The 14,364-nt window shown below is 39.9% G+C and overlaps 1 protein-coding gene across 2 annotated transcripts in view; it reads right to left on the bottom strand.

Annotated features, from left to right (window-relative positions):
- Positions 1-809: 809 nt before the first annotated feature.
- The window catches only part of ACY1 (aminoacylase 1), a 28,663-nt gene continuing 15,108 nt past the window's right edge, over positions 810-14,364 (bottom strand). The window contains exons 7-15 of one of the 2 annotated variants that reach the window (XM_081932288.1): positions 12,507-12,596; positions 12,107-12,163; positions 10,697-10,770; positions 8,486-8,535; positions 7,298-7,442; positions 5,984-6,052; positions 5,620-5,699; positions 5,086-5,146; positions 810-4,973 (exon numbers count right to left, since the gene is read on the bottom strand). In XM_081932288.1, the coding sequence (XP_081788414.1) occupies positions 4,809-4,973; positions 5,086-5,146; positions 5,620-5,699; positions 5,984-6,052; positions 7,298-7,442; positions 8,486-8,535; positions 10,697-10,770; positions 12,107-12,163; positions 12,507-12,596 (791 nt within the window). In that variant the 3' untranslated portion in view covers positions 810-4,808. The remainder of the gene's footprint in view (positions 4,974-5,085; positions 5,147-5,619; positions 5,700-5,983; positions 6,053-7,297; positions 7,443-8,485; positions 8,536-10,696; positions 10,771-12,106; positions 12,164-12,506; positions 12,597-14,364) is intronic. The other variant, XM_081932287.1, reaches the window with a different exon arrangement.

Here is a 14,364-nt window from a genome sequence, read left to right as displayed (position 1 = left end):
ACAATGTTATATATGTGAGTATCGTGCTGGGATCTCTACCAACAGTATGAAAGCTGCCAAAAAAAATTGTATACCTATTTACCCTCCCCTATATATTTGAAAACCAATAAAATTTTGTTTAAAAAAAAAAGCAACAGATGTTCTAGTCTCTTACGGTCATAAGTTGAGGACTATCTGTAGGCACATTAGCTTTTTAAATGGTTTGCCACTACCTTTTGGGGGGTTGATGTGTTTGAGTTCCCAGCCCTAGAATTCCTCATTAGTCTCCTCCTATCAAAATGCCACTCAGGTCCCAGTCCTGCTTGCCTTCAGAATTCCAAGAAGGTCAGTCAATCAAGTGTTACCACCTGATTTCGTATCTCCCAAGTTAGCACACAAATCTAACTTTAAAATTTGAATAAGTTTTGATTTATTAAGTACTAGCTGATAACCCAGCGATGCCTGGGTATTTATTTATAGGGGGAAAATGTCCGGACCAAACATAATTTCTAATGTTGGATTTTCCTCCTTACCAAAGGGAGCCCCCTTGTGGAGTACTGTGAAGCCATTACCATGGCAACTCCACTGCGCTGTACAGTAGAAGACACTTTACGGCAGTACAGTAGAAACCATTTTAAGGCACAACAGGCTGTATCTTAACAGAACACACACCCTGGAGGGGTTTAGGGGTGTCTTACCCCCATAATCGTTTTTTCCAGATAGTAAGTCATCTGTGTACCAAGTTTGGTTGAAATTGCTGGAGGTGTTCCAGAGTTATGGTGGAACACACACACACAGAGCATGTGTGTGTGTGTGTTTGTGTGTGTGTGTGTGTTGTATTTGTGCTGATAAATAAATAAAGGGAGACTAGTATAGAACTATTTCAAGCTATTTAGCTCTCATCAGCTAGCCATACCCTTACTGGGATTCGAACCTGGACTGTATTACATATTAGGCAGATGTATTAGCCACTAAGCCACAGGCTCTTCTCCTTATCAGCTGAGCCAGGAAAATAGGTATGTATTTGTGTTACAACCCCTGGTATGCCCAAATATGGGAGGGAACTCACTACTCCCCCTTTCTGTCTATCGGCTCACTGCAGGAGACCAGCCAGGCAGAAAACCATCTGCCTAATATGTAATGCAGCCCAGGTTCGAATCCCAGTAAGGGTATGGCTAGCTGATGAGAGCTAAATAGCTTGAAATAGATCTATACTAGTCTCCCTTTATTTATTTATCAGCACAAATACAACACAAATATAAAAAGGCAACATTAAAAATATTACTTTCTGCCTGGATGGTTTCCTGCAGTGAGCCGATAGAGAGAAAGGGGGAGTAGTGAGTTCCCTCCCATATTTGGGCATACCAGGGGTTGTAACACAAATACACACACACGCACACACACACACACACTTATATAAACTGGAAAAAATGAATATTTTTAAGATTGAATAAATTTGTATCTATATTTAGATAGGAAGGATGGCAAAGAACTCATGATTTAAAAAAGACCAGGAGTTCCTTTTAAACTCTTATATATGGCTATTCACAGTTTGCTGGGGGAAAAGACAGAGTGAAATGATAATGCTAGCTGCTCCATATATCTGACATACAAGTTTTATATAGCTGGTTTTGTCAACATTTATAGAAACTAAAAATAGTTGTATCGTGTGCTAAAACATATGGCATATTGTAGTTTTCTGTCTGTGGAAAAAGAGTCTTTCTATTCTTTTGAGGAGACATGTGATAGCTCGTTTGTTATAGTGGTTAAGGCACCAGACTAGGACCAGGAGACAGGAAGTTCTAGTTATGCCTTAGGCACAAAGGCAGTTGGATGTCTTTGGACAGATCATTCTGTTTCAGCCCTTGAAAGCAGGCAATGGCAACCCATTTTTGAAATCTTGCCAAGAAAATTTTAACATGGGGAATTCTGGGAGTTGAAGTCCACACTTCTTAAAGTTACCAACTTTGAAAAGCGTTGCTAGAATCCACTGTATGAACTAGTTTTGTTCCATGGTTTTGTTCACGTGGGCACAGATCAGTGGTGAAATCCCAAAAAAATTTACTACCAGTTCTGTGGACGTGGTGTGGTGAGTGTAGCGTGGCGTGGCGGGTGTAGCGTGGCGTGGTGTGGCTTGGTGGGCGTGGCAGGGTAAGGATACTGTAAAATCTACATTCCCACCCAACTCCAGGGGAAAGACAATGTAAAATCCCCATTTCCTCCCGATCAGCTGGGACTCGGGAGGCAGATAATAGATGGGAGCGGGGCCAGAGTCAGAGGTGGTATTTACCAGTTCTCCGAACTACTCAAAATTTCCACTACCAGAACTGGTCAGAACTTGCTGAATACCACCTCTGGCACAGGCAACTTAAATTTATGTGAGACAAGATAGTTCTGTTATTTATCTTTTCAGTCAAACTTAAGTAAGAGAAGCAATTCATCCTGGAACAAGACAAACAGAACAAACAAAAAGCAACTCTAAACAAAATTTTGATACTAGTATATGTGGAAGTGTACTTTTCCCAAAGGAGATATGTTCATCTAAAAACATCTCCACATCTGCAACAATTCAGTGCATGTTTACCAAAACACAACAGAGCACGATGGGTCTTTCTATCAAGTAAGATTGTACAAAACTCTACATAACTGTAAAAATGCACAAGTTAGCTTTCCCCCCCAGGAATCCTGATTTAGCCCTTTTTTGACACCTGAACATTTTGGGACACAAGACTTTACAAAGCATTTATAATTTCACAGTAAATTTCAGAGATTATTATTGTATACATAAGACGACAAATCACAGTGTTGTTATCTGTGCTTTAGTTTCATATTAAAAATCACCTGTAGTTAATAGACTACTAATAACGGGGGAAATTTCTATACCCCCTAAGTATGTGTTGCTCTATGACACCAGAAAGTATGAGTGAAGTTTCTAACAGATGTTACCCAATATTTAAAATAGAAAGTGTACTTGACAGTGTATATACAGTGGGATGATCTTGCATTACAACCGTGTATGAAAAATAAGCCTTCTGGAAGAAATTCAGGTTTTGTTACAAATGACAAGTTGGATGAAGAGAACCTGAGATAAAACATGTCAATGTGATATCTGAAGAACTTCTCTCACTTTCCAGTCTGAATCAATTATCTTGTATAAAACTGGGAAAAATACCCCTTTCATGGGATGGTTTGGCTTTTGCTAATGCTGTGAGTGGAGGGGAAAATAGCTAATAATCAAGAGGCAGGTGCGTGTTAACGAATTCTTTAGAGAATGGCATCTTATTCAAGGAAATGTGACTTAAAGTTTCTCCTTATCTTAAGCCATGTACAGTACCTTTACTGACTGTCCTTAATATTGAAGCAGAATTCCAATTTAGAAAAGATTGCCTCAAAGGAAAGGATGCACCATTCTGCATTCCCAAGGGATTCTCAGGAGAAAAGTCACCCATGCTATTGGTGGGATCATCTCCATTTCATCCTTAGAAGTTTGGCATTCAAAGAATCCAAATGACATTCATTTATAATTAGCTGAAATACAGGTTCGGTAGATAATTAAGGCAGTCAGCCGTACTGCTAGTGAATCCTCAAGGAGTAAAAATTCAGGGACATCCCCGTTTTCCTGTGGGATAAGGTAGTAGAATAGGGAGGAAAATTCCTAAGAAGGTCGTATTAATTCTTAACTCCTCCTTCAAGATCTGAATCTCTCACAGTAATTAAACTTTATTTAATAAAAAGAGCCGTGGTAACGCAGTAATTAGAATGCAGGTGAATTCCACCGACTGCCAGCAGTTCAATTCTCACCGGCTTGAGGTTGACTCAGCCTTCCATCCTTCCAAGGTGGGTAAAACGAGGACGCAGGCTGTTGGGGAAAATATGCTGACTCTGCAAACTGTTTAGAGAAGGCTGTAAAGTACTGTGAATCAGTATATAAGTCTAAGTGCTGTTGCTATGCTAAATTCCCTTTCATTTATTTTTCAAAACATTTTTTTCCTCTAAAAAAAACTCATGGCGCAAGAGTAAGTGTCATAACTGATTCTCTTTTACAAATAGGAAAACTAAGAAAAAATGCTCAATATTATAGCAGAGTTGGAAAATCTTTCTCCGTGGTAGAATTCTAGGTAAGTGTTGAGATGGTCTTCCATAGTAGTATTAGCCAGATAAAGTAAAAGAACAAAGATTAACTCCACATCAACCCCATCAGCCTAAATAAAGAGCTCTCTCACTTGACCCCCAACCTCTCAAGATTTCAGGGTCTTCATCTCTATTTTGCTTTCTCCTTAGGCTTATCAATGTAAATGATGTTGTTGTTGTTGTTTTTTAAAAAAATACCACACAGCAAAATGGTACGGTAGTAACAGGAAGACAATTAATATGACAGTAACAGTTTCCTGTTCAATTGCATTTCAGTAGTGAGAAACTAGTCTTTAGGATTTGCTGATTTAGAAGCAACGAAGACTATCCTTTTATCTCCAAATGGAGAAATTGTTAGTAGAAAAAAAAAAAGACGTGGTTTTCCATCTGGATTTGTGAGAAAGAAGAATCTCTACGTTCATTAGTATGCAGCAGAGAAAAAGTCATTGACATCAATAAGACCCTCATTTACATATGGTTGCATTAACTGATGCTGCCAGTTTGTTTTGTCCTTTATGTAACATCCAGGGATCCTGGAATTCCACTTCCTCTTGGCAAAACACAGATGATCAGGCACCATAAGTCCTTGGTCACAAGATCATAGTGTCCTTTCTCAATTTCTTTGGTTTTTCTCTCCAATCCCCCTACCACCATCACCACCACACACCCCAAATCACCCCAAATCATTTGCTAGGATCTCATGCTTCTGCTTGCAGAGGAGGGACACTGGCCAGTGCCGGGATGAGGTGAGCATAGATCTCAATCCCATGAAGGAAGACCTGCTCATTCAGGAATTCGTTGTGGTCATGCAGCAGCACAGGCGTGTAGTTCATGGGGGAAAAGCCAATTGCAGGGCGACCTGCCTGGAATATATTGGAAGGAGAAGCAGCTGTGAGAAAGCGAGGCTAGAACAAATGAGTAGAAGATAAGCACTTCCAATGGTCAGGTGCCTGTAAGAAAGACATCTATACTCACTGCTCTGATGTAGCGGCTGTCAGTGGCAGCAGGGAAGATCTCACACTTCAGCTTCATATTCCTGAAGAAACAGAGACACAATGGCAGAGAAGCTCCCCATGTGATGGTTGTTATTTAACTAGATATTTTTGTAGCTTCAGAAGTTTCAAGCTATTCCAAAAGTAGAATTTATCAACTGAAAAAAAGGGAACCGCAGGCTTCTGGGATGATCCAGAATTGGAGTAGTTGAGAAGACGGAGTTTCCATATTTTTCCCAACTTGAAGCAATCCAGACATCTTATAAACACTCTGTTGATTTAGCCCGTGTGATCTCTGAATATAGACAGCTGGCAGTCTGGGTATAGCTGTTCTGTACTAAGGTGTATCCTGGTATATATATATCAACCTTTTTCTGAATGAAGTCAATAGCAACTTCTCCCCCAAATATAAATATAGTTTGCTCCTATCTAACAGGTGAAATTGCTCCCATCTCAAAAATGACTTAAGGAAAAAGGAAAAAAAAATGAGAAAAGGCAAATGTAACAACATACTCACATGTCTTTGCAGGTGTCACTGAATGCTTTCCACCAGGGATCAGATTCCTCTGTGGAGGTAACTGTCTGATCTGTGTATTTCTAGCCCAAGGGAAAAGGTAGAAGGTGAAACTCGTAGGAGGCAACAGATTCTCAAAATCCAGGAATGTCTGACAAAAGCCTGGCAGAAGCAGCAGTAGCACTAAAAGAGGCTGTGGAGCACAGGGCACCATAGAAAGACAACCCGGTTGAGATAAAGGCCCAAGGAGGGAAGGGAGAGAAGACAGTGGCAGTACTCTAGAAGGCTACAAGCCAAAAGCAATTTAGAGCTTTGCTTCTAGAACTAAAGGAAAAGTAGTTGGAATGAACCCTCATTTCCCAGTTACCTGCTGGAACTCATATGTAACACCTTCTCCAGCAGCTTTGCACCAAGTTGTGAGTTGCTCCTCAAATGCCTGCAAAGCAAAGACAAATCAATGTATGATATATGAGAAGGCACTTTGTTCTGAGCAACTCTTGGCCAGATATCCTACTTTTCATTATCTTATTATTCTACTCTACAATTATCTGCACTCCTTCCTGTCTGCTTAAGAATACTTCTTCCCTCACAGGTAAGGAACCATCAAATGCATAGCTTCAAAGCTACATATTGATCAAAGGTCTATATGATAGATACCTGACATTTCTCTCCAGGGCAGCTTTTGGGGGAATGTGTTGCAAAACACGGTTGATCTTTCATTAAACAGACATAGAGCATGAAAGCCCTCAAGGCTACCAGAATTCGGAACTCTTGAAAGTAATCTACAAGCAAAGGAATTAAGTTCTCCAATTCTTTCAAACATCAAGAAAAGTTATTAAGGGTTTCTATAATAAGAGCTGCAAGCACTGCAAGATTGTTAAACAAATTAACAATATTTTATAGGACAGTTTAACAAGTTTTGTAAAAACAAACCCAGCCAGAAACAGTTTTAAGATTTATAAGATTGTTCCTCTCAAACAATAGGTGGTATACAGCATAAAAATAACAATAAAAAGGGAGGAAAAAACAAAAAAAAACCATATATAACAATAAACAAACTATAAATGTAAAATGGTGACAGGCACACAACAAAATCACCACAGGGGAACTCCCACACAGCTAGCCCCAAATGCCTAAGGGAAGAGCCAGGTCTTAATGGTTTTCTTAAAGGCGAGAAGGGTTGGGGGCTGTCATACATGACAGTCTTTCTAGGTCCTGAAGATGACAAGATTTAAAAAGAAGAAACCTGGAGCATGTCCTCCTTGTGAGAGAATGTGACATAGGGAGATGTTCTTAGGAGACGTAATCCAGTCCTATGCCACATAGGGCTTTAAAAAATAAGAACTAGCAGCTTGAATTGCACCCAAAATCCTACTGGGAACCAGTGTAGTTCATCGAATAGTGGTATTACATGGGCATAACAAGATATGCCCATAACTACTTGCAAATAACTACTGTACATTCATTTTATAATAAATAATAATGTCTGAAATGTATAGGGTTTCCTGTCTAAGCATGGGTTGGACTAGAAGACCTCCAAGGTTCATTCCAACTCATTCCATTCCTGTTGCTGTTTCTAGCATAGGTGGGAAGAGTTAGTACATTCTATGGCCAGTTATGATGAGAGATTCAAGGCAAATCTTTATGGAGTTAAAACTGGTAACCTTCTTCTTCTCTGTACCTTTAAGTCCTCTGTGGGAGGGATTCGGATGTCAAAAGCAACAGAGAGCTCAGAGGGGACCACATTGAATGATACGCCTCCATTCAACATGGTCAGGTTCACGGATGTTACATCTCCTAAAGTGAGATGTCCCTCTGTTTTCAATCTGTGAGAAAGAACAAAAAAAAATTATACAATTTCTTTGAAATGTTTAAATAAATTCATTGCTAAATCCCTGAGAATGAAGAAAAGGCATGTGGAAGACCATGTGATCGCCTGCTCAAATATTTATAGGAATCATTGCCCAACAAAAACTGCAGAAGATACCTGATTCTGTAATTTATACATTATCTTAAAAACATACATGCAAAACATAACTTCTACCCCTGGCAGTACAAATGCCATCACAGTAAAGCATCCCTGCATTTATCAGAATTGTTACATGCATTAATTTAATCTCAGACATGTTGCTCAAAGTTCTCAGATTCTAACCAATTACATCCTAGTGTTGTGAGAGTGGCCCTACAAGTGGACCCAGCCATATTTCTGAAGATTTGCTGTTAATACACAACAAATGGTAGATAGTGTAACATAAAACAATATAATAACAAATATCATCACACAGATAATTTTCAAAATTAAATGTCCTTTGTGAATATAATGCCATTCTGGATTTACAAAGCATCTCTTTAAAGTGCTTCACTTTGCACAATTCCTAAGAATTTCTGATGTGCATCATTAGATATAGTATTATATATGAAGGCAAGGATAGGTTTTGTGAAATTATTTTGTGAATTTCATTTCAGAGTAGAGTTATGGCAGAGCTGGGCTCTGCAACTCATTACTCACCCTCTTCATCCTTAAAATGAAAAACTCCCCGATCCATTTTAGAGAATCAAAGGGCAATGAGAGAAATATGTCACCCTTATCTTTCAGTCCAGTTATAGAAAAAAAATGAATTGTTTTCCAAATCATGGCTGAAGGTTCAAATAGCAATCTATTTGTAATAAAAGATTGGGAGAGCGGTGCTGGATCACTTTGTATATTCCATGTACTAGGATACAGTCTATGAAAGCCATGCCAAACCCTCTTCTTTTATTGTATTTTTATAAAAAAATACACAGAATGGGGAAATGCCGCTATTCAGTCATAAAGGTCAGGCATTGTCTTTCCCTATCTTGATAGACTTCACCTTTTTGTATTTCTTACCTTTGTTTTTCATGTTCTCTGAATTCTAGGAAAGAAGTGATCACTCTGTGCTATGAACAGGAAAATCAAAAGTAAATGCAACGATAAGCATTCGCCTCACTGTCAGTGTTTCTAAGGGACTGCCTTTAGCTTCTGGGCAAGATGGGATTATACCTCTTTTAGCAAATTATGATAAAATGGAAACAAATCTAAACCAAAAATAGGCATCCTTTGTCTCTCTAGAAACTGATGGGCTACAACCAGGGCCGGATTTAGATGAAAAGAGGCCCTAGGCTATTCCACTTATGGGGCCCTTTCACCTCCCATTTTTAAGTTTGTAAATTACATGAGAGAAAATAAAATACATCATTACTGTGATATATATCAATATATTAAATGAAACATGTTGTAATTGGTACTAACCTTTATAAAAAAATGTGGCACGGATAATAAATAAAAATAAAAGCCCCTCTTCATCTTGAGGCCCTAGGCCCGTGATGGCGAACCTATGGCACGCGTGCCACAAGTGGCATGTGGAGCCATTTGTCAGGGCACGCAAGGTGCTGCCCTGTCAGCTGGCCAGCATGCATTTTTTAAAAGCAATTTTTCGCCTTCCCCAGGCTCCAGAGGCTTTATAGGAGCCTGGGGAGGGCGAAAAGAGCCTCCCCCGCCCCCCCGGAGGCTTCAGGGACCATGCCTGAAGCCTTCGGAACACTTAAAACCACCCTCCGAGCAAACCAGAAGTGACTTCCGGGTTTAACTTTAACTTTAACTTTAACTTTTATTTGATTTCTAGACCGCCCCTCTCCCAGAAGGGACTTGCTCGGAGGGTCGTTTTAAGTGTTCCGAAGGCTTCAGGGACCGTCCAAGGCTTCCCTGATGCCTTTGGAGCGCTTAAAACGACCCTCCGAGCAACCCGGAAGTCACTTCCGGTTTGCTCAGAGGGTGGTTTCAAGCACTCCGAAGGCTTCAGGGACCGTCTGAGGCTTCCCTGATGTCTTCGGAGTGCTTAAAACCACCCTCCGAGCAACCCAGAAGTCACTTCCGGTTTGCTCGGAGGGTGGTTTTAAGCGTTCCGAAGGCTTCAGGGACCGTCCGAGGCTTCCCTGATGCCTTCGGAGCGCTTAAAACAACCCTCCGAGCAACCTGGAAGTCACTTCCGGTTTGCTCAGAGGGTGGTTTCAAGCACTCCGAAGGCTTCAGGGACCGTCTGAGGCTTCCCTGATGTCTTCGGAGCGCTTAAAACCACCCTCCGAGCAACCCAGAAGTCACTTCCGGTTTGCTCGGAGGGTGGTTTTAAGCGTTCCGAAGGCTTCGGGGACCGTCCGAGGCTTCCCTGATGCCTTCGGAGCGCTTAAAACAACCCTCCGAGCAACCCGGAAGTCACTTCCGGTTTGCTCAGAGGGTGGTTTCAAGCACTCCGAAGGCTTCAGGGACCGTCTGAGGCTTCCCTGATGTCTTCGGAGCGCTTAAAACCACCCTCCGAGCAACCCAGAAGTCACTTCCGGTTTGCTCGGAGGGTGGTTTTAAGCGTTCCGAAGGCTTCAGGGACCGTCCGAGGTTTCCCTGATGCCTTCGGAGCGCTTAAAACGACCCTCCGAGCAACCCGGAAGTCACTTCCGGTTTGCTCGGAGGGTGGTTTTAAGCACTCCGAAGGCTTCAGGGAAGCCTCTGGACAGTCCCTGAAGCCTCCGGAGGGCCTCCGGGGGGTCAGGGGAGGCTCTTTTCGCCCTCCCCAGGCTCCTATAAAGCCCCTGGAGCATGGGGAGGGCAAAAAAAAACATGTAAAAATGGGGGGGGGGTCGCATGTTTTGGGCGCATGCGCACTGGGGGGGGGTCGCGCATTGCATTATGGGTGCGGCACGCCCACATTCGACCCCCCTGCGCTCCCCCCACTTGTGGCACGCAAGCCAAAAAAGATTCGCCATCACTGCCCTAGGCTGAAGCCTAGTTAGCCTATAGGAAAATCCGGCCCTGGCTACAACATTCATAACATCTGACCATAGAGGTTTCCTGGCTGAATTTCATAATCAACTTATGGCCTAACGAAATCTGAGTACTGCAGTTTGATAATCCTACTCCAAACTGCACATTACAGCCAGCACAACAGCCAGTTTATATAAAGTGTAATTTGATTTTCTATCTTGATTTGATTTTACATGCTGATACTAATAAGTAGTTCTACGCCCCACCCTTCCTTGGTCCTATGTATTGTAGAGAATGGTCTCTTACCATCTTTTCAGCAGCTGTATTTTCAATGAATCTGGATCCATGTCCCGGATTCCCTTCTACTTTCACTTTAATCCCTGAGGTCATTTCAAGAAAGAACAAAAATGTAAATGTAAACGTAAAAATAAAGTAAAGCAAAGCAAGCCAAACAGTGACATGATTTAACTACCACAGCAAGAATGGGTGCAGTTAAAAAGTATATCAGTCTCCTGGTAGTTTTGTTTAATTGATTACTATTAATATAGTGAGAAAAAACTTAAAATAATTTGCAAACTAACTTTGAGTTAATCAGTTATCCTCAGTATTTTTTCCTGTTAAATATAAGTGTGAACCAAAATAACTCTATGGTTCCTAGTGCATTTACACAGTGTACAATTCCCGAGGTACAGCAGGTATTTGATATAATTGCCATTGATGTATATATAAGAGGGGGGGAGATTATTTCAAACTAGATCCCCAAGATTAACACATTTTTAATAAAGTGTATATACATGATATATCTTTCTCTTTCACCTGAAAGTGTGCCATGTTCCAAAGAGGTTACAATGCACTGAAGGACACAACTATAATTAACAGATATATTCTTGTTTCAAACAAATCAGCAACTTTAATAAAAGAAGAGCTTTGCTTCTGCACATTAGAAATGGCAACAAAATGATCCATAAAAGTCTACCTCCTAACCATAATTCATGTACCTTTTGAAGAGAAACAAAAATGTTCTATTTTTATTTTTTTAAAATTTTTATTAATCTTTTTCTCTTTTTATATTTGAAGATAATCCTGTTAATTGTGTATGTTCTTTTTATTGCTTTTTAAAAATGTATTTACATGTCATATATTTTCTTGTAATTATAAATAAAATTTGGGGAAAAGATAATGCATATCTTTTACAATAAAATAGAATATAATAAACACAATAATAAAAACAATAATACACACACATAGAGACACCATACACACACAGAGTAAAGGCTAATAACTAGATTTAGTTGCCAACATTAACTGCAGTACTTTTGAGTTTTCAGAGAATCAGATTTCAACATTTGCATTAAATTAAATTGCAGGCATATACTATAAAATATCAGAAAGTTTCATAATGCCTTTATTGAAATTCCAAACTATAAAACAATAGGCATCAGGGGAGGTCTAAAATTCTACATCAATCCAGTGATGCAACTGTGACTACAGTTCTACAGAGTGAAAACCGGCGTGGCAAAGAAATACAGCTGCAACTAACAATTTTTTTTTTTTACAGTAGACGTAAAACTGACAAAACTCCAAAAACTGTTCAAAAGAATTCATGCATTATGTGTGGCGGAGATACGGCAGATGGTTTTCAGTATGGATTTTAGGGTGATGCAGATTAAAATGAAAACAGATGAGAGGAAGTAGAAGGTTTCAGATCTTACTTACACCATGGGCATTTCTCGCCATAGAATACAGTGAAAGTGTCCGTAGGGTTTGCAAGGCCTAGGAGAAAACAAAACAATAATCATAAATTAACAAATGCGATTCAAATATAGAGGAGCCTTTCTTCAAAACCTTTTCGCTAGCAGGATTATAGCATCAACTAACTGGCTTTGTATTCAGGTAAGGGTAGACATTATCATCATTATTAAGTAAAGAATCTGCACCAAGGCTGCATAGACCTTCCTTCTGAGACAACAAACCTATGGTCATACAGCTTTGAGAAGGAAACTAAGTAATCACAAAGAATAATTTTATTAAGGAAAAAAAAAGGAAAATGATTTCAGTCACTTCATATTTTTCAATTCCAATATTGCTTCCCAAATGCCATACTATGGATTTTCACCTTCATCCAGGGCAAAGCCAACGTTAAGTGCCGCAAACTCAGGAGTCTTCACAAACAGTTCCATCCCCTTGTGGCCCCCAATCTCTTCATCTGCAGGAAAAAAAGAAAGCCCAGACGGTTACTTTTGCTTTGATCCCCAAACCAGCATTTCAGAGGGGAAATATTTGAAGAGCTAATTACAGTGCAAAGTCCCCACTAGGATCCAAGGGAGCTTTTGTGCTTTGCAATCTGGCACGCAGGGGGCCTCCTCTCTATGCACTGGCATAGCCCACAAAGAACAAAAATTGCTTGTTCTCCAAAATCCATTCATCAGCTTTTTTGTGTGTCTGTCCCAAAATTTGTAATGCACTAATTGTTTCCTGCTATTAATCAGGAAAGCAATCGCTCTGTTTAAGGGGACATGGCATCCCATTAAATTTGAGACCACAAGTGCAGTCTCACTGGAAGCAACAAAAGAACAGAGCAGGCCCACCTTAGAAGAACTGCAAAAAGATCCCAAATCATCTATTTGCTCAAAGGCCTCTGTGTCATTCTTCAATTAATCCCCCCCCCACCCCCAAATATTCTGTAAGCCCTGGAGTAGAGTATGACACACCCTAACAATATTCTGCTTGATCACAGATTGGATGAATTGTCAAAGAAACTATGTCAAGATAAAGGATTAGTCTCTCTTTCCCTATTCTGGGTCCTAATGAAAATTTGGAGGCACTGTGATTTTTTAAAATTATTATCATTTTTAAAAATGGTATCGTGATGGTGTCGTATCTACTTCTGAATTTAATTATCTTCTCCACATGACATCTAGTATGATCCAAAGACAGTCCTGCAGCAAAAGATGATGAGAACTCTTATCAGTAAATATTTTCTTTCTTTGGCTAAAGAAATGCATCAGAAATTTCTCATTCCACCCAGCTACTGCTACTGGGCTTTCTGTGGAACAAGCAGCCACCCAGGGAGGAAATCAAGAGTTATCATTCTTCTATGGTTACTGAGAGGAAATATGGACACTAAACAGAGAGGTTTGGTATACCAATAGTTACAGAGTTATTAAAGCTATCATTTATGATTTGATAGAAGTATTAAAGGAAACAACTGCTGCAGTTTGGGGGGGGGGTGAATTTTAATCTTTACACTACAAATTAGTAATAAAAACAGGTAATCAACCTTGTGATGAAATTTTGATTAATTGTTTGTCTTTCATTCTTTACATATTCCCCATTCCTAAATATAGATTTGTCTCCTGATATAAAACATGTATGTTTTATAGAGTCCTTGATGTTGAGTTTTTTGTTCTTGCAGATGTTTCATTACACAATTAGGTAACATCTTCAGTGCTAGAAGGAAAGTGGGGTTTGCCTCCTGTATATATGCTGTGGCTTGTCCTTTCACTGTGGGTGGGAGTCTTGTTTTCTTCTTGGTAGTTTCTTGATTAGGCTGCTGTTTGCTTATCTAAGTTGATATGGCTGATTTGTGAGGCTTTCATGGAATTCTCCAGCATATTGGATTTAGCTTGGTCTAGGTAACTCACAGTTCATCTGTTGAAACTATGGTTAGATCTGTCCATGTGTTGTGAAATTAAGGAATTTTCATCATGTCTTCTGAATGCTAGTTAGTGTTCATGGATGCACTCTGCTAGTCTTCTGCCTGTCTGTCCTACACAGTGGCTGGAACAGCGCTTATACTGTATATTGTAGATAACTCCTGTTTTTTTTTTCTTTTGGAGCTCCTGCCATAGGTCTTTTGGTTTACTTACAATGTTTTAGAAATTAAAGGTTTTAGTTGGTTTGTGGGCTATGGGGATGCTATGTTGTAGTAATAGTTTGTTAGGTTTTTTTATGTATGGTAGTGCTGTTTTTTT

Source organism: Natrix helvetica, assembly GCF_964273705.1.
Source record: "Natrix helvetica genome assembly, chromosome: 1".
NCBI lineage: Eukaryota > Metazoa > Chordata > Lepidosauria > Squamata > Natricidae > Natrix > Natrix helvetica.
This window is presented reverse-complemented; position numbering and strand designations above follow the sequence as displayed.